The sequence below is a fragment of the Lachnellula hyalina genome (assembly GCF_007821495.1).
Source record: "Lachnellula hyalina strain CBS 185.66 chromosome Unknown contig00041, whole genome shotgun sequence".
NCBI lineage: Eukaryota > Fungi > Ascomycota > Leotiomycetes > Helotiales > Lachnaceae > Lachnellula > Lachnellula hyalina.
The window spans coordinates 18,711-38,379 of NW_022157155.1; the positions used below are offsets into that span (position 1 = coordinate 18,711).

At 48.1% G+C, this 19,669-nt stretch overlaps 5 protein-coding genes across 5 annotated transcripts; 4 read left to right on the forward strand and 1 right to left on the reverse strand.

Moving 5' to 3' along the window:
* Nucleotides 1-1,460: 1,460 nt before the first annotated feature.
* LHYA1_G003072 (uncharacterized protein) lies at nt 1,461-2,317 on the forward strand (the record flags this gene model as incomplete). The annotated part of the gene is made up of 3 exons (XM_031148046.1): nt 1,461-1,619; nt 1,687-2,145; nt 2,201-2,317. 3 exons carry the CDS (start codon nt 1,461-1,463, stop codon nt 2,315-2,317), a joined length of 735 nt encoding a protein of 244 aa, XP_031006652.1.
* A 4,838-nt stretch (nt 2,318-7,155) lies between these two features.
* On the reverse strand, nt 7,156-7,721 carry LHYA1_G003073 (uncharacterized protein; the record flags this gene model as incomplete). Its single annotated transcript, XM_031148047.1, has 3 exons — nt 7,156-7,343; nt 7,415-7,578; nt 7,648-7,721. The coding sequence occupies 3 exons, from the start codon at nt 7,719-7,721 to the stop codon at nt 7,156-7,158; spliced, it is 426 nt and encodes a 141-aa protein (XP_031006610.1).
* Nucleotides 7,722-8,244: 523 nt separating this feature from the next.
* MT2_0 (Sphingolipid C9-methyltransferase) lies at nt 8,245-9,986 on the forward strand (the record flags this gene model as incomplete). The annotated part of the gene is made up of 4 exons (XM_031148048.1): nt 8,245-8,364; nt 8,451-8,937; nt 8,989-9,740; nt 9,789-9,986. 4 exons carry the CDS (start codon nt 8,245-8,247, stop codon nt 9,984-9,986), a joined length of 1,557 nt encoding a protein of 518 aa, XP_031006646.1.
* Nucleotides 9,987-10,514: 528 nt separating this feature from the next.
* pan1 (Actin cytoskeleton-regulatory complex protein) lies at nt 10,515-15,029 on the forward strand (the record flags this gene model as incomplete). Its single annotated transcript, XM_031148049.1, is given in 4 exon segments — nt 10,515-10,776; nt 10,788-11,190; nt 11,247-13,841; nt 13,889-15,029. The coding sequence occupies 4 exon segments, from the start codon at nt 10,515-10,517 to the stop codon at nt 15,027-15,029; spliced, it is 4,401 nt and encodes a 1,466-aa protein (XP_031006647.1).
* A 3,168-nt stretch (nt 15,030-18,197) lies between these two features.
* On the forward strand, nt 18,198-19,343 carry LHYA1_G003076 (uncharacterized protein; the record flags this gene model as incomplete). Its single annotated transcript, XM_031148050.1, has 3 exons — nt 18,198-18,283; nt 18,337-18,399; nt 18,455-19,343. 3 exons carry the CDS (start codon nt 18,198-18,200, stop codon nt 19,341-19,343), a joined length of 1,038 nt encoding a protein of 345 aa, XP_031006648.1.
* Nucleotides 19,344-19,669: the final 326 nt, after the last annotated feature.

Below are 19,669 nucleotides of genomic sequence, written 5' to 3' on the forward strand. Positions count from 1 at the left end.
TTTAACATGGGCACGATGGGTGTTCTCGATTTCGATGGCATTGCAGAAGTATTCGTTGAGTCTGTGCAGGATTGGAAGGATCTTCTTGCCGATGAGGGTTTTCAAAAGTGGACTGCCGGTATGCTCTCTTCCCTTAGGTACCCCTTGTCGATTAGAAAATGCTGATAATTCCTTGAGGACGCCGCCAAATTCATGTCTGAAGATCCGATCGTAATGATTATGGGGTACGAGAAACTGGTGTTTGGAAAGCCGACCTGAATGGAGGCTCAGGTGAACGGAAAGCTAGTCGTCGAGTCTGAGCAGTGAAATCATCCATGTGGACGGTTGTACTATTGCTTGTGGTGAAGGTGACCGTAAACAATGGCTTGGCAGAATAAAGTAGGCAGATGCATCGAATTACATGTGGAAAACTGTCACGCTGTTTAGAAGACTGGCGTTCAGCAAATGAATTTGCAGCACAAACATGTCGCATCTCTCTTGTGACTTCAACGTTCTCCCTTCCAATTTTCTTCAATTGTGCTAGCCACTTCGACTTTCCTCGTGAAGTCCGTTATCTAGCAGGGGCATATGTATTAGAATGCGGGAGATATGAGTAGGAGATCTCATTCAGAACGGAGACTGGCGTGGTGGTGGTTGGTATGGCGTTGAAGCTCGCTTGGTCAACACAACAGCAAAAGGGGGCGGGGTATCTCTATCAACGCGAGGCGAGGTGCAGTGTAAGGGTTTTACGACTACCCTTGCCCTGCCCTGAAGGATATCGCATACTGGTGATACAATCAGAAGCTGCACATGCAGTCACACTTACTCTCTTTTCACCTGTTTTGCATCTAGGAAGTTTCCATGATCAGAGAAATCGCGATGCAACAAGGAATTCGAGAGCTGACCCAGTTCCGCTGACACATGGACTCTGCAAGTTGTTGAAATTAGCTCACAACGCAGCGCAAGGCGCATTCGTCGTGGCTATCAGCATCCCGATTCTAGTTATGCCAGCGAATCCTCTCCTGTCCCCTACAGAAGCCCGCTGAAAGTTGGCGGATGGTTAATCAACAACTTTTAGGCCTAATCAGCCGCAAGCCAAGCAGAATTTCTAGGTAAGCACGAGCACGAGTACAAGGACCGACCGTTATGGAAATAGTTCTCTGTCACGTACTACTGTAACAAATTAAGTTATCCTCGTCCAAGCGCATGCTCGAAGTAGCTAAGACTGGAGCTGTATCTCGATCCTGCGGGGGTCCAAGCCGAAGTTGGCAGCGCTGAGGTGGGATTTGGGACGCTAAAAGAGCTAAGCCTTCCAACGCCTGAAAGCTAGGAATTACCCCCTGTACGAGTAGCTTAGCTCAGCACGCGAAGTTTGTTGTTCTTTCAGACAGTATATACGAAAATGGCCCCGCGCTGTTGTTCTGCTGTTACCGGTACCTCTCCAAGTATTTTTCTTTCAGAAGTGGAGTTGGATGTTCACAATGCATAAGTTCAACGCCCAACCAAGCGCTTCCTACCAGCCTCTCGGGCCGCGGTCAGAGGGGGAAGTCATTGATGAACGACAATTCCAGTTCAATACTTACTCGGCCGTCGAAGGTGCTAATCATCCTCAATTCCATGAAACTCGGAAGGAAGATGTGGTAAGTATCTCCGGACGTAGCTTTCTCCTTCCTCAGATCCGAAGGCTAAGTCTTAATTTTTCCACAGAAACTCAAGACTACTATCAGAATTCTACGATTCGTTTCCCGGCTCGCTGCAACGGCAATCGCCATCGTCACAGCTTCCCAAGAAGCCGTAACATTTGCTACTTACCTCAAGACACGCAATACTCAACGTGACGGTCGAAAGCCTTGGGCGACGGAAACATCTCTCTGGCCTACTATTATGTTGCTGGTAATCTCAGCCATTACCGCCATACTGGGGCTCATGATCGTTATCGCCTATCTTATAAGCATAAAAAAGGCCAATGCGATTAGCTCCGTACAGACCGTTGCGAGTGTGATCATAGAAATAACCCATATTATCATTTGGATAATCGTCGCTATTCTGTACCGTGTGGGTAAAACAGGAAAGGACCTTTGGGGTTGGGCATGTTCTCCTTTGGCTGAGAATATACAGCCTAGCTTTGACAATGTGGTGCATTTCAACAAAGTTTGTGCCAGAGGAGTACGAATTAAATTCCCCATACCACCCTTGAAACCAGGACTAACGCTTTGTACAGTCCTCTTCATGGCATCTTGCCCTCGTAAGTGCTAGTGTGCAAATACTCAGTGGCGTTGTCTGGTACTTTGTGTTCCGAAGACTGAAGGTGCAGAAGAAAATTAAGAGTTTTGGTTAAAATGATCCCTGTAGCATGGAATAATGGACAGTGTGGTGTACCATCAATTAATGTATTTCTATTTTGCGGCATAAAGAATCGTGATCTCTCCTTATTTTGGAGCTGCGTATGATATGCCACTTAGGTACTTCTACACATGTTCCTGATCTCCTTGCAAGATAGAAAGTATGTGGATTCCCATCCCTGGTTACCTACGTCAGATCGCTAACACGTTTCGCATGATACAGTAGATTGAGTAATTTAAATTCTTCAGGTACTCATCTCAGGGGCCCTTGACAGAAACTACCCCGCGGTGATCGAAATTTCCGTTTGTTGATCCTATAATTGCATGCTGTCCCTGTCCATCTCGACTTCTGTATTCTGCACTTTTGGGGGTGCAACTTTCCAGTCACACTACTCACGCAAACTTGAACTTACTCTGTACCCCTTTCTCTGTCACCGACTGGATTTCATATTCGGCGTTTTGTTGCCTATTCCTGCAAGCATGGGATGAAGATTCGTGGAAGCCTTTAGATTCACACAATATTGGTGTGAATCGTAAATGTCTATGCAATTTATGACGAAATGGTGAATGTCTTGGTCTTGGTCTTCTACCAACTGGCGGATAAGATCTGCATCGTTTCCTCATTTATTGTAACATCAGAGTTTCAAGTATCTTCAACCTCGAACGCAAACCACAGACCTGTCTACCACCCGCCATGAGCAGCACTCATACCCACAAACGTATTAAGAACCTCTGCATAGGGAGGCATTATGCTACAGATCTAGCACAGTTCGTCGAGATGAATGCCAGCCGCCGCACCTCTCACGAAATGAGCTCAAGACAACGACGCGCATATAGGGACTTCAAGGATGGCTTGAACTACCCTATCTACAGCTCCTCTAATCGCCAGAATTATCCCGAAGGAGATATCATCACTACGTACTTTGGATTCTTCGACATCATGTTCTTCGGCGGCGCTCGTAAGTTGGCCAGGGTGTATATCCTTTTCCCTCCTAGGGTGTTTCCAGAAGTCAGCAGGCACATAAGCCATGCTTTTGGAACTCCGAGAATCCTGAAATGCTGGAAAACTCTGGTCACATTGCTTCTACGTCTTGAAGAATGGATGCTGACTTGGATTTCTGTAGTCTCTTCGGTCACATGCCCCAAGATCGCTCCAAAGCGTGATCATATCGATGAGGACGTGTGGGCAATCAGCGAGTCGGAGATATTGACGGATAAGGACGGCGACAAGAGTCTAACAGCGAGCATCTCGTTTTTTATCCCTCCAGAGGACTTTTTTGAAACGAGACGGCAACGCATACTTCGTAAGTGAAGTGTTCCTGGTAGAATAAAGCCTGATTCTGGGTTGAGATACGTGATTGTTCTCGACACCAGCCATCTACTGTCTGAGAAAACAAAGTGACTAACTAGAGTGATTAATTCTTAGACCACATAGGCAACGTTCTGCGTGAAATGTGTCACGCTTTTCTGGACATTTACACATGCACCGATTTCGAATGTCGAGGTCAGCTGGAGAATCTGGGATTGACCGGTTCCGGGTTTGCCTTCCAGGATGTGACTTGCGCTGTTGAGAAAGCTGCTCGAGATCCCTCATTCTTAAATCTAAAGGTGAGACTCAACAGAGGGGCGTCACTCGACAAGGAACTCAACGCCGACGGTGTTCGTTCCAGTGTTCCGCAACATTTGGAGGACAAATGGTTCCCAAATCGGGGATCTTGAAACTCGGAAGGATGAAGAGGAAAGTAGAGATATGGACTTACAATCGGAACTGCCTATACAGGGGAACAGGTGCTAGTAGAATCAGGAACCAGCAAGGTAGTCTCCACAAACGATGTCTCCTTATCAAGGCTTGCTTCCAGATCGTACCAGAAAGCTGATCCACGTTCAATCAGTACCTCACATATGTGTCTTGAGAAGCTCATGTACCTGCTGGATCGGGAGGTGGCATTGAGGTCTGATATAAGCGGGCCTTGTATTATAGAGGAGGAAAGGGGGTGCCTATCAGGAAGTTTACATACATGATATTCTCGAAGCGGGAGACATGTTGCTTTGAGCAACTCATTGTTTTGCTTGTGTGTCGGTAGTTCCGCATAAACCCCTCCAGTATCAACTGAATGTACGCAATCGAAAGAACACGTTTACTTATCGTCAAAGTTGAAGACATCCAGCTGAGTCCATGTAATGTGGCACTATGAATCACTTTGCGGCGGTATTTACTTTTTGCCAATTTGTGATCGCTCATCTCGCCAACATCTCCTACAAACAGTTAGATCTCCCAAGTGGCTTTAATCTTCCCCTCAAATGAGAATGACGGTTCGGACCCGACACTAGGAAGTCATTCCTGCAGCAATTTAGTTGAAAAAGTAGTCAGGTCTGCAACTTAAAGCCTCCTTGATTATGAAATGAGCTTTACCGAATTCTAAGAGCTAATTGACAGTACAGACATGCTGGCTCGCGATTACAAGCTGAGTTGTTGTTTCAAGATACTCGACAACATGTTTCTGTCGTAAGCCAGACACCCGATGCGTTATTTTACTACACATGTGCCATTAACCTGTGAGGAAGCTGGCGGTGGAGTCACGTCGTCGGGTGGTGGGTGATCCTGTGCGAATCCATATTTGGCCGCCTGCTGAGGGGGATATCAATTGAAGTCGATGATGCTAAGAACTGGATGCAGAAATATCTCGGTATCGCTTTTCGCATGATGGTACACGCCTTTCTGAAGATCTAAATGTGCCATAATTTTCAAGAAGCGAAGAGAATCGAAGAAGCTGGTATCACTGGCCACGGCGGAGGATGGAGGAGGACTTTTTGCGATTTGTTTAAAGACGGGACCTTCTTTGAGCCTGGAGTTTCTCTTGAACATGGCAAGTTCTTGGAATTTGATAAATCGAGAACGAGCTCGGTCTTGAATGAAGTTTCACACGCCTTGGATGATTCGTAGCACTGGATACAATGACTATCCATGCTTTTTATGGGAGATGGGGGAGGCAATGCCAGTGATTCAAACGTGATTATAATCTCATTTGTCGACTTCCAATCACTATCCTCCTTGATTACCAAGTCTATGATTATAGATTTAGTGTGTATTTTCTAACTTTTCCACACGCACTTGATCTCTACTATCCACAACAATGTCTGTTCAAGTTGAACATAAGCTCCCAATAAGGCCATCTTTAACACCGCGTCTACGGGCCAGCGGGCACCAACCAGAAGAGCTTGTGAATATGCTCGTCCTTCACTCAAGAAACCGACGTTCCCATCTTGATAGCGACCAGCGCAATGCTCTTAGATTATTTTCCAAAATCCCCAATCACCATCATCCGAAAGAAGAATTTATTACCAAATTCTTCTTCATTTTCGACGAGTTATTCTTCTTCAAAAGTCTAAGAAAGTATTGCTACATTGAATATTCAGACCACGACTGGAGAAACAAGCAATACAGTGGATTTTCAAAAATGACAGGCAAGGGGCAAATCATCATCAGGATGCTGGCTTACGAAGAAGCTGGAAATAGCTTGGCAATCTGGTGGGATTATGCTTCAACGCTATTGCACGAGATGATACATGCTTTCCTGCTGCGATGGTCATATTGGCACCTTCCGTTCTTGGACAAAAGCCTCGAGGGCGAGGGTAGAACTGGCCATGGATTTGCATGGCAAGATATTTCGTTCGCGCTAGAATTTGCGGCGAATGATCCAACACTTACTGGAATGAAGCTGGACTTGGGTCGAGAATTCTCTCTCAGGATCGAGCTCCGTGAGTGGTAAGTTGATATCTCGAGCTATAATTAATCTCCTAGAGAAGTATTACTGACTGTACATGCGTTTTTGACGTTAGGTTCAGCGCAAAGAGGTTCAATACAAATATAGACCTGAGAAGATGGGTTTTCGATCCTAACAAAGAGTGGAACGAAACAGGCTATCGCAGGATCTGTGAGAACGCTCGACTTCTAAAGCAAACGGTTCAGCATTTTGTGGGGCCGAAGAAGGGATAAAGTGCGACTTTCATAGTGTCTAGATCGCATGCTTGGCTTGCTCATTACGCATTCCTTGCTCTTTCGTAACGATCCTGGATGAGTGTGGAGTGTAGTCATAATTCGAAACCCTGATTCGAAACTATGGTTTTGCTCTCTTCAACGAACTCGAAATGGGTGAGAGGCAGAAGATATCGACCAGTGCCGCTCGAGAGCTCGTCTCGTCAGCCCCCATATCATCTATCGAAGCTCGGCAATTCCCGCATGCACAGGAAATGACTTGGCAACTCGAGCTACAGTCAACAGCTAGGACTTGGTTCGTCTTCTTGTGGTATCAGACTTTGGGCGTAACGACTCGCTGCTGATCGAGCTACAGAGTAGGACCAACCTCTTGATGTTAGGAAATGGTATTTAGGATATGCGGCTGGATTCAAGCAACACCTCTAAGAATGCTGAGTTGAGGTGTTCGGGAATGTCAAATCCAAGTCGTTATATATTGTATCTTGCCCCCTTTTTGAAACATATCCAAAAGGAAGCATTACAATGACACATCTTGGAATAGTTCTACGTTGCACATTTATATGTGTTATTTTCCAAATAGCCCCGCTGAGTAGCTTCGAAACGACTATGCATAACACGTGATCAGCCTCATCAGCTGCCCCTGACGCTACCGCCAGCCTTCTGAACCCTTGAATAGATGCCTACCTAGCTTAGCATAATGGAAAGCCATCTTACAAATGCTCTGCTTCAGCCTCGGGAGCACCACAACCAAAATCCACGCGCCAAAGTTAATAATTCTCCCATGTTTTAGTCTCAATCCGAATGATAGATTATTTCATCATTCCAGCCATGATAGCATCATTTGGGACAGGCAGTTTCCAAGGCTTTCACCGCATCCTTAACTTTCTGGCCAAAATCGAGTGGCGGACCAGCATTGCCAGTCAGCATGGCAGTTTTGCCACTGGTATCATTGACCAAGAGACCCAGCATCATGGTGCGGCTGCAGACATCTTGGAATACACCGAGTGCTGCTTGATCACCGGATCCTTTGCTTCATCAGTATCAATGGATAGTATGAGGATGGTGATAGGGATGAACGGGATGGTGTTTAGCTTACCGACTGCACCACCGAATTGACTAGGATACTGGACGGATTTCCCATTTTTAACATTTTCGTACTCACTCAGCATGTATTTGGAACGCATGACAAAGTCCCATACATGGTAAAGAGTTGGATTTTTGTTTGGGGGGTTCTCCCATTTGGGATGTTCAATGAGTGCACTAGTTTCGTTAATAGATATAGAATTCCCTTTTCTGGGACATAGAAGCATGGTGAGTTGTCAAACATACTCGATTATACCTTCAAGGCGAGCTGCAACATCTTCTCGCTGTTGAGGGGTGGGGAGTGGGAGTTGCGTAGTCATGATGGACGGGTGCGGAGTCTGTCTGTCTGTTGTCGGATATGGATTACGTGAGGAAAAAGGAGGAAAAGAGGACTAGCGAAGACTACTAGACTTTCGACACTTCTTTCTGACTTGTATGTAATGTATGTATGTATACTTACTTATCCGCTTTGACTCCGAGAGAGAGAGGTTGGGCAGTGAAGTGAAGTGAAGGGATGTATCCGGATCGGATCTCACTCCTCACCGTCTTTTTTGATCGGCAGTGCATTGCTTCGACGTGAATCAGCCGCTTCTCGGCACATTTGAGAACGGCAAGGGGCGTTGGTTGCGTTGCCCCTTGAGCTTGGCTTGGCTTGAGACAAAAATGCAGGGGAAGCTCGCTCCTTACGAATCCAGCCAGCCCCAGCCGAGTTCTCTCTCACGGGCCACTTACCGAACCAAGCTCCGTTTATTAGTTACAATTAAACACACGCACGCCCAAGACAAAAAATCTCGTGGTCTTGAGATTCTCTCCTCCATTCCATTCGAGGAGCTTGCAACAACCATGGCTTCCAATCCCCAGAGTACCAATGGCTCTGAGAGCGAGTTCGAGTTCATTGAAACTCCCAAAGCTCCCACGCCCACATTCGAGAAATTCGAGGAGTGTGGTGTCAGGACAACCTCCGTAAGTAGTATTATCCTCACCGCATTTATCATGGCTTTGAGCCATTCCGCTGACATCAATTGGCTTCTATCTTACACTCTTAATAGTATCCGGCAATCAAGAATGCTCCTCTCCCAGCAGACGGCCCCGGCTCCGAAAGCTTTTCCAACACCATCCTCTTCTCCCTTCTTGCCTTCGTCCCCACATACCTGTCATGGAAGCTCGGCGGCGGGCTGAAGACCACCATCTTCTTCGGTCTCTTTACCTCGATCCCAATCCTGGTTTCCTTCTGGTATCTCGCTTCGTCCTTCTCTCCCCGCAAAAATGACAAGGTCAAGTTACCAGGTCGCCCTGTGGAGTATTACCTTACTTTCAAAAATGAGGCCGATAAGCTCAAATACAGAGGCTCCAACAAAATTCCCCTGGAGACTTTCTACTCCATGTATTTTGCTGGCGATGTGGACTTCAATGGGGACTGCTTGGAAGTCATGGAGTACAGACATGACTGGGCAAGCTTCCAATTCACCATGACCCTGTTCAAATATGTCTTTTTCGTCTTCGCACCCGAAGTTGTCATGCACACCCGATCCCAAGGTACAAACAGTCCATCGCATCTCTCTTGATATTTTCTAATGTGTATCGCAGATGAGGAGCAGGTCCGTGACCATTACGACCGAGGTGATGATTTCTACGGCTGGTTCCTCGGCCCACGCATGATCTACACTTCCGGTGTCATTTCCGATATCAACAAGGAGGAAACTCTCGAACAACTGCAAGATAACAAGATGGCCATTGTATGTGAGAAGATTTCTCTCAAGAAGGACGAGAAGCTTTTGGATATTGGTTGTGGATGGGGAACCCTTGCCAAATTTGCAAGTGTTCACTTCGGCGCCCAAGCCACTGGTATCACTCTTGGTCGTAACCAGACTGCATGGGGTAACAATGGCCTCCGAAAAGCTGGCATCCCAGAAGAGCAAAGCAAGATTCTCTGCATGGACTACCGCGATATCCCTGTCCCAGAAAGCAAATACGACAAGATCACCTGTCTCGAGATGGCTGAGCACGTTGGTATCCGACACTTGACGAGCTTTTTGAAACAGTGTAATGAGATGATGACCGATGATGGCGTGTTCTTCCTTCAGGTCGCTGGTCTCAGAAAGACTTGGCAATATGAGGATCTCATTTGGGGTCTTTTCATGAACAAATACATCTTTCCCGGTGCCGACGCATCTACTCCTCTGAACAACTACGTGAACTCGTTAGAAAGCGCTGGTTTCGAAGTCAAGAACGTTGATACTATCGGTGTTCACTACTCTGCTACGTTGTGGAGATGGTATAGGAACTGGATCGGCAACAGCGACAAGGTCAAGGCCAAGTATGGCAACAGATGGTACAGAGTAAGTTTTCCAGTCACCTTTAATTGATATTTGTGCTTACGACTATAGATTTGGGAATTCTTCCTTGCCTACTCTACCATTATCTCCCGCCAAGGCTCCGCAACCTGCTACCAAATCACTCTTGTCAAGAATATCAACTCCACCCACAGAGTCGAGGGTATCCAATCTCAGTTCTCCCTCTCGGGTGCTCTAGCTGCAAGCAAGGTTGACCTGACGGCCACCCACGCAAAGAATGTTGTCGGGTGAGTAGGAGAAGGTCGCTTCCGCGCTAAACCAGGTGGGGACAGGAGAGACGACGAGGATTGGCCAATTGTTACGATAATGTTGCATGAGATCTGCCCGTGTAATAAAGTGGAAACCTGAGGAAGCACCTGGAAAGACTGTATAAATTTATTCTATGTCTAGAGCTATCAAGGGGGCAATTCGGCGTCATGTGATGCGGAAAATGAAGCTGCTACTTTATAACGAATCATGTTCTAGAGTTCTAATGAAGTTTTGTTATTGAATGTGAAATCAAATGATGTAGTAAATTTAGCCATAGGCTAAATCCCAAGTCAACGTCGTTATATTAAGATTTTCTTTGTTACGTCCCCAACCCTGTAGGAAAAGCCAGCCCGCGTCTGACGATCCGATCGAGTCTGAGCTGAGGCTCCTACTTTACTAGCGTCGTCATTTACGCGTTTGACGACCGTCTATCCGCAGCATTTCCATTTCCCATCTAATTACCTGCCTTTCCTCTTCGCATTCTTGTTAATACGCATCCACAACCCCATCATGTTCTCGGGGTCTAACTCCTACCTGAGCGGCCAGAGCGGGCGGCCAGGAGGGCCCCAGCAATTCCAGCAGCCGGGTCAACAGCAGCAGCAACAAGGTGGCTTTCTCAACCCCAATCCTACCGGCTATGGAGCTGCTCCATTACAGCAGAACTATACGGGCTACCCTGTGCAGAGTCAGCCAACAGGTTTCCAACCTCAACCTCAAGCTCAACCCATGCAACCGCAACAGACGGGCTACACAGGGCAGGCTTCGCCGTTCAGTGCTCCGCAGCAACAGAGCTTTCAGACAGGAGCCCCCCAGTACCACAGATCCCCCAGCAATTCCAAACGGGAGCTCCTCCAATGCCACCGATTCCTCAGCAGTTCCAGAACCAGCAACCGCCGCAGCCTCCAGCAGCTCCAGTTCAACAACCTCAGCCTACGGGTTTCTCAGCGATGGCCGATAGCTTCAAGACAACACCATCGGCTCCGGCCAGAGGACGTAGGGTGTCGAAAGCAAAGACCGGTGCGAGGATACCAAATATCAGGCTGTCGTTCATCACTGCGCATGACCAGGCAAAGTTTGAGACTCTGTTCAAGTCTGCGGTTGGGGATGGGCAAACGCTTTCGGGAGATAAGTCGCGGGATTTATTACTACGATCGAAGCTGGATGGCAATTACTTGTCTCAAATATGGTAGGATAGACTTCCAAGGATTTACAGTGTGGGTTAGTTGCTAACGATTGTTCCAGGACACTTGCAGATACCACCAGAGCCGGACAACTGCATTTTCCCGAATTCGCACTCGCAATGTATCTTTGCAACCTGAAGCTTAATGGCAAGCCTTTGCCCTCCGTTCTTCCCGAAAATATCAAGAATGAGGTTTCTAGCATGGTGGATATAATCAATTTTGGCGTCGCAGATAATGGACCAGACCTTTCGCAGCAGACGAATGCACCCGATTTTAATGCTCGAATGAACGTAGCTTCGCCGCCTACAATTCAGCAGCCTCAACCAATACAGTCAAACTCAGCTCTTTTGACGACACAGATGACAGGTTTCCCTGCCCAGCAGAACAACTTTTCTGGTGGCTTTCAAGGACAGCAACAGACTGGCTTCCAGCAGCCTATGCAAACGGGTTTTAACCAAGGTCAGCAAGGAGGATTGCAGCCACAGCAGACTGGATTTCAGAATATGCCGAATCCATCCACAACTGGTTATACAGGGCCCCGTCCTCCTATGCCTCCCATGCCCACTGGATTTAGCCCGAACCAAGGCCTTTCTCCCGCACAAACTGGGATGGGCATGATTGCTCCGTTGAATAGTCAGCCTACAGGTCGCCCGGGACAATGGGGATTAGTCAATGCTCCTGCAAGTGGTTTACCAAACATCGATCTCTTGCAATCAAGGATGATGCCTCAGCAAGGCCGTGAACAAGGTGCTTTTACAACATCTGGTCTACAGGGAAATGCAGTCATTCCTTGGGCTGTCACTAAAGATGAAAAGCAACGATATGATGATATCTTCAAAGCATGGGATGGATTCAATAAGGGCTTCATTGGTGGTGATGTTGCCATTGAAGTCTTTGGACAAAGTGGATTAAACAAGCCTGATCTCGAGCGAGTGTGGACATTGGCGGATCACGGCAATAAGGGACGACTTAATATGGACGAATTTGCGGTCGCTATGCATTTGATCTACCGGAAGCTCAATAATTATCCGTTGCCAGCTCAGCTACCCCCGGAGCTTATCCCGCCTTCTACCCGAAACTTCAATGATTCCATTGGGGCTGTCAAAAGTTTGCTTCACCAAGAATCTGATTTCCGTAAGAATTCTGGAGCGAGTCTTTTGCCACAGAAGACTGGAGTTAGCTACCTCAAAAACCATTCCTTCAGGGGTGACTCAGGTGCTTCTAGATCTATCCGAAAGGATGCCACGGTCTTCAAAAACAACGATGATAATGTTGGTTACAAATCTAGCGCTCGCCGGAGGCTGGGCGGATCTGGTTCTCCACGACCATCTTCTCCATCTTCGACCTCAAGTGATGATCTATCATTAGAGCAAATCCGGAAGAAGATTCGCGAGAAGCAAGTCCTGCTCGATGCAATCGACTTCAAGGATGAGAATGCTGCCGACGAGGATGATTTGCTTGATCGAAAGGACCGACGTGAAGCTGAAGATCTGTATAATCGTATTCGTCGTATCCAGGAGGATATCGACGCTCATCCTGATGCTTCGTTGCGAAACGTCGATTCTGGCGCTGAGCGTCGTATTTTGAAGCGACAATTGCAGGTCTTGACGGACAAGCTACCCGAGATTGCGTCCCAGGTGCGAAGAACAGAAAGAAGCATTGCCGACGCCAAAATGGAGCTATTCCGATTGAAAGACTCGAAGGCTCACCCAGGTAGCGCCTCTAGTATTGTTGGCACTGGACCCGGTGGCTCAGTGACCGAAGCGGATAGACTCAAGGCAAAAGCCAAAGCGATGATGCAGCAGCGCACTGCTGCTTTGACTGGAAGAAAGATTGAAAGTACTGATGATGATTTCGCTGCGCCTAAACGTCTAGAAGAAGAGAATTCGAATATCCGAAATGAGAAAGAGAACAATGAACGCATGGTCAAGGATGTTGAGGATAGCGTACGGGACTTCTCTCGCGGTTTGGAGGATAGTCTCAAGGAAGGATCTGAAGACTCAACGAGTGAACATGAGAGACGAAGGTGGGAGGATGGCCTTGGGGTTGAGGAAGAGGTCAAGGAATTCATCTTTGATCTTCAGAGATCTAGCAGGTCTTCAAAGGTCAGGACAGAAGATCGTAACCGAACCACTCAAGATGCACCACGTGCCGAGCCATCCCGCTACGAAAGCCCCGCTGCTTCACACAGTGAGCCACGTACGGCGAAGCCTGCAGCTGCTGCACCAGCCGCTGGCGGTACCTACTCTCAGTACAAGACCCCAGAGGATCGAGCCGCATACATCAAGCAACAAGCCGAGCAACGCATGGCTGAACGTCTTGCTGCCCTTGGTATCAAGGCACCAAGCAAACCAGGCGAGTCGACTCAGCAGAGGCTAGACCGAGAGAAGAACGAGCGTGCTGCCAAACTTCGACAAGCAGAAGAAGAGGATGCTAGACGTGAGGCCGAGAGGCAAGCTAGGATTAACGAGGAACAGGGCATACCACCTCCAGCGCCCGCTCCAGCTGCCCCTGAACCAAGAGGCACTGCAAAGAAACCACCCCCACCTCCGTCAAGAAAGGCAGCTAAGAGCGACGCCAGTGAGCGCAAAGCTGAAGAAGAGCAGCGAGTTCTAGAAGAGCAGAAGGCGCAAATTATCGCTACACAAGATCTCGAGTAAGTCGTTCTAAATGGATGAATATTATATATGCTAAAACTATCAGGGATGATGCAAAACGCCAAGAAGCTGAGATCGACAAAGAGCGTCAAGCTTCGCAAGCTCGTCTCAAGGCTCTCGAGGACCAAGTGAAAGCCGGCAAGATTAAGAAGGAAGAAGAGAAACGAAGAAAGAAGGCAGCTCACGCCGAGACTAAACAAAACGAAGCCAGATTGGCTGCTCAGCGAGCTGAAATTGAGGCCGCTCAAGCTCGGGAACGAGAATTGCAACGTCAGTTGGAGGCTATGGACGCTGACGATGATGATGACTCGTCAGAGGATGAAGGTCCAGAGCAAGTTACTCCACAAGCTTCCACGCCAACCCAAGGCAGTCAAGAGCTGGACAGGAAGGAGATATCACCGCCTACACCTCCAGTACCAGCTTTCGTCCCCCCTGTGCCCTCTCCAGCCGCGACGATACCCCTTCCAGTTGCTAGCCCACCAACAGCAGATACCGAAACAAAGAACCCATTCTTGAAGAAACTTGCACAGGCCGGCGGCGAGGGACCATCCCCTGCCGCTCAATCCTCGGTCTCCAACAACCCATTCCACCGCCTACCATCCCAAGAGGTCGCAAAATCACCTGAGCCCATCGCTACTCAACCTACCGGTAACCGCCCATCCCGTGTCCGCCCAGAAGAAGATGACTGGTCCGTCGTCGGTTCCGATAAAGAAGACGATTCATCCGATGAGGAAGGTCCTGGAGCAGGCAACGCCCGTCAATTGGCGTCCATCCTGTTCGGCACTATGGGTCCGGCCCGTCCTCTCTCCGCAGCAGGAACAGGCCCCGGCTCCACACCCACAAGCCCTGCTCCAGCTCATGATTCTCCCGCCGCTCCTCCACCACCAGCCATGCCTTTCTTCGGAGCTCCTGGAGCTCCCCCACCTCCTCCACCAATGCCAAGCGGTGGTGCACCTCCCCCACCACCTATGCCCAACATGAGCGCCCCGCCTCCTCCGCCTATGCCATTTGGTGCTCCTGCTCCGCCGCCTCCGCCTATGCCTACTGCTGGTGCTGGTGCTGGTGCGCCCGCTGGAGCTGGACGTCCTTCTGGGTTGTTGGGTGAGATCCAGATGGGGAAGAATTTGAAGAAGACTCAGACCAAGGATAAGAGTGCTGCTTCGGTTGCAGGGAGAGTTCTGAATTGAGTTAATAGTATAGGTTTGGGATCGAGGCATTGGGAAAGAGTTGTATTATATTCGTGATGAGGGATGATTGGAAAGCACATATTGAGATAGAAATTCCAGATTGAGTTGAACACATTTTGTTCTCATAATTTATCAAGCAAAAGTTTTCCCTGAACCTCGCCACTACATGGTTAGTGTCTCCCTCTAACTGCTAAATTTTGCCCTTCCTATTGCTATATTTTAGTTCCGACTCTAAAGCTTTTTGTCGAATCGTTCCAGTGCTATCTTATTGCTGTTCTACCTAACTCCTATTGTATTGATCCACTAACAAACATGCACAAGACACAGATTCAGAGTCATGGTATCACATTTAAAATTGGTCGATCAGTCATTTCACTGAAAATTTTCAGAGATGAGATGCGCAGTGATAAGACCGAGTACATTGTAAAATGTTAGTGGACCTCATCAAGCTGACCGAATTACTGGGCGTGATATGATATCCTCGAGATGCAAAATTAGGGGGAAAGGCTAGTTCTGCAATATCACTGCATGTTGCAACGAAGGAGGCAGGTGAAAGAGCTGCTGATTCTGGGCACATACTCGAGCGACTTAGTCGGTGTGGATGAAGCTCTTGTGTTTCTCAGGGGGGAAGCAAACTAGACAGGTTTCTTGTAAAATTTAATAACGTATTCATAGTCTAGAATGAACAAAGCGCCATAAAAAGAGCCTTGTGAAAAGGTCAAGCTGTGTTCGAGTGCGATGTAGCCGTCCGCGTCTCAAAGGATAAGTCGCCCGACGCATAGAGACTTCAGGCTCCACAAAGTAGTTCAAATTCTGCGAAAATGTGATTGCACGCCGAGTAGAGTCTCAATAGCATCGTGACAATTGAGCATTGCGAAGGTCCTACCTCCCTCTTTTCTCTAAACTTAATCAACGATTAGGCGTTTCGATTACAGTCCAACGCAACCTACCTTTTGTCGTCAGGGTAATACCTGAGAGTTTGCGAACGCCCTTACCTCCCTCCACCCGAGGCTTGACGACGCACTCGGCCTTGCTGTTTGAACATCGTCGATGGGATGCATTTTTCCCATCAACTTCGCATGCCATCTAAATTGGCCGGGTAGAGTCGAACCAAACCAGTTTACTACACTCGTCCGCCAGTAACACTGCTTGTTTGTCCATCAACAACGCAGCCTTCAGGTCCATTCGCGTCTCTTACATCTTGCCTGAGTTGGCTGTGCCACCCTTTGTCTCCAATCTAGCTGTCTGTCACTCGTGTCCTTGTAAGGGGGGATCGTGGCATCAATTCATGCCTTATCGATGCTTCAAAAGTGATCGTCGGTACATACGAATGTTCTTTTTTGGGTGCAGCAGCCTTTGGTCAAGATGTGCCCATCTCATTGATGTACCTCTATATACCTGTACTGATAGTTCTTTCTGACGACTAAATCTATGTAAGCAAAGAGCCAAGAAGATGCTGTTCTCCTATGCGGGGCCATAAACAAGTGTAATGAGAGTTATATAACCATATGCATGATGATGCTTTTGCAAACCCTCAAAATGTCTTCGCCATCAGATTAAACTCGGGAATCTTGGAAAAAACACCTTTGTGCGATTGTACCACTCGACTACTGGTTAGGGCAACTGGGGAACAGAAAGCCTGCCGGGGGATGCATCCGAGACCTAATCTAGGGTACATCCGTGGGGTGGCATCGCTTCTTATGTCGAGGACCCTTAGTGTTATCCTGCATACTTTCTTCAGTACAATCAATCTCATCGCACGATAGTTGATGGCATGAATTCGATGCATATTGCAGACTCCAAAGGATGGTGGGGTCATCGAAGTGAACAAGGCTTGGTGGGAATTGGATGTTCTGGATTCCAGGAATTCGGTCTGGGGGAAGTTGCGACGCCGTGGAGCAGTTCTCTGATCGGGTTTCCCCATGGACAACTTCGTCGAAGATACAAATACAAATACAAATACTTCTTTCGTATATTGCATGTTCCCGCGAAGAAGGAATACAAAACTCTACTCTCATCAAGTCCGCAGTAGTACAGTACAGACAGGGCTGACCATGTCAAACTGGGATTGCCAGCACCAACATCATCATCGCGCATGCTGGCGTATCGATTGCCGGCACCACCAGTGACCAGACGAATGAGTCCCTTCATCATCACCATCCCCATCACCATCACGCCCAGTCTCAGCCATTCTATATTCGTATTATTGGCCGAGCATGATGGGCAGGAACGCATGACATTTGGATGATTGGGCTTGACCGTGTCCGTGTTCCTGCCCAACCCCATTTACCGGCCTAAGTACAGGCTCTGAGGCCCAAGGTATTTCCTTGTACTATTCACCCTGGTTCCCACTATTCCAGAGTTCCAGAGCGCTGCCACGCCGTCTGTATCACAGCTATCGCTCGCTGTAGGGAGCCGCCTGCGCCGTTCCGTCCTGACGAGTTAGGCTCCGATCATTCTATCTCGCCCAATAATGCCTGAACGCAGCCACAAGCAACCCAACTCCAAACACTCGCTCTGCGGGCCTCATCGTCGTCTGAAGGGAAAGACCCTGATGCCCCCAAGTACAGTACATCGCCGAGTACAGTAGGTTCTCAAGAAGATCTCTCCTTTGTGTTGCCGAGTAATCCAAATTATAATTTACACACACCCATTTGTTTTGAATTATTCCTTTGACTTGCCCAGCTTCGCAGAGTGGCAAATATCCAAAACGAAGCATTTCCTGCATTTGTTTGTTTATATCCTGGCCAGAACTCGAGATCCTCCCTGGATCGCCCTGCCACGGCTGCCAGACTTGCAGCTTACCCGTAGCTTCACGCTGGCGCTTCCATAGCGTATATAGATCCAGGAGGCAGATCATTGTATTGCTGACTATAAATTAGCGGCTTCAATCCCATCCCAGAGCATAAAGGATCTCGACTACCTTGCGAACTCAAAATTTCCCAGGTCGGCCCACCGCCTTGTTTTACTATCCATCCAGTACAGACATCCTAGGCAAGACCCCATCATTACTTCGGAGAACCACCCAGGACCCGTCATTGACCCTTAGGAATAAGTTCCCCGTCAACCGAGAATCCATTGGAGAAAACCATCTGTTTGATTTCCTTTCGTCTTGTTGTACATTTGCTCTCTCATTCTTCTTGCCGTGGAAACAATTGCCTAGAAATGATGGCCGCAAGAAGAAGCCTTCAAGTCCAACCGGACTACGGTCACGGACGTCCCATCTCGAGTTCGTTTGTGGACTCCTCGAGAAGGTACGAAATAATCTGATGATCAGGATTTGTGATCCAAGGCTAACCGTCGCAAGCTCTACATATCCGGATGTCACTCGCACTGCGTATGACAGTTTATCATATTACCCTACGTCGAGGTAAGGTTGTTATGCCCAGAGCTTGAAGCCAAAACACTGAAGGTCCATCTCGAAGCGCCTCGTACACTACGGACGTGCCAGCTTCAAGTTTTAGTCCGATCCCCATTTCCTCCGGCTCCTCTCTCCTACGTTCAGATTCGACGTACACTTCCAGCGGCTACAACGCCGGCCCATCATCAGCCATCTATGGATCTGCTGGACCTGGGTATGGGTCATATACCAGCTCAGCCTCAACTTGGGAACCTCAAGGCAGAGTCTCCCCTGAGAGTTATTTGGATGATTATGTTTCTTCCCCAGGTCCCGCAGATTATATGACCGAATCATCAAGCAAAGCTTCCGGAAAGTCCAAGTCCGATAGCAAAGGGCATTCCCAGCAAAGACGGCCATCTAACCGGGATGAATTTGACGGCCCCCATCAATTTTTGCAACGACCCCCTCCTGAATACATCGCCCAGCAGGAGAGAGATCTGCCACATCTCCCCACCAATCTCATCGTTCACGAGCAGGATAATATTCTCACCAGGGTGAATGACCGGCTTTCTCAATGCGCCTTTGATTTTGTGGCCAAGTATCAATTTCCAATACCTCTAGCCAATGGAGAATTAAGACCTGTGGAAAGACCCCAAGACCGGGAGTGGACTGAGTGGGTATATCTCCTGAAACGACTTGCTACCAAAAGACGCATTCCGGCAAGGGTGCTTTACAATGGCCAGATCAAACAATTCATTACCATATTGGAAAATTCCTTGGAAATGCGGCATGCTGCCAAGCATCAATCTCGCCCTCTGAAAGACGACAGGAATATCCTCCAATTAATATCAGCTGGAATACAAGTCGCGAAGATCCTGAAAGATTCCAGTGCCATGGAGTATCTGGATCGATTATACGTTACGACCGAGAAGCAGATCCAGGAAAGAAGCGTTAGCGCCCGCTATCGTTCTTGATGGAGTTTTCTGCGTTATGTTTGCAGATTTATACGTTGCAGTTGTGTAAGTGTTAGGAGCCTTTCGACATATATTTGGTTCGCCGTGCACTTTGGCCTGCCCTCTCTTTGTGCATCCTCTATTGGATCATGTTCTGGAACTACCAGGGAATCTCTTTTCATTCTCTGCTTTCTATTGCGCCATCTGTGAGAGCTATGCCGCATTCAAGGACCACTGATTCCACAATCAACCCCATTTTGGAGACTTCCAAGGAAAATGCCCACTTGCCACAGGATTTCGTTTTTCAGGAAGAGGTGATCTTGAGCTCGGGTGATCCGTTTCCGAGC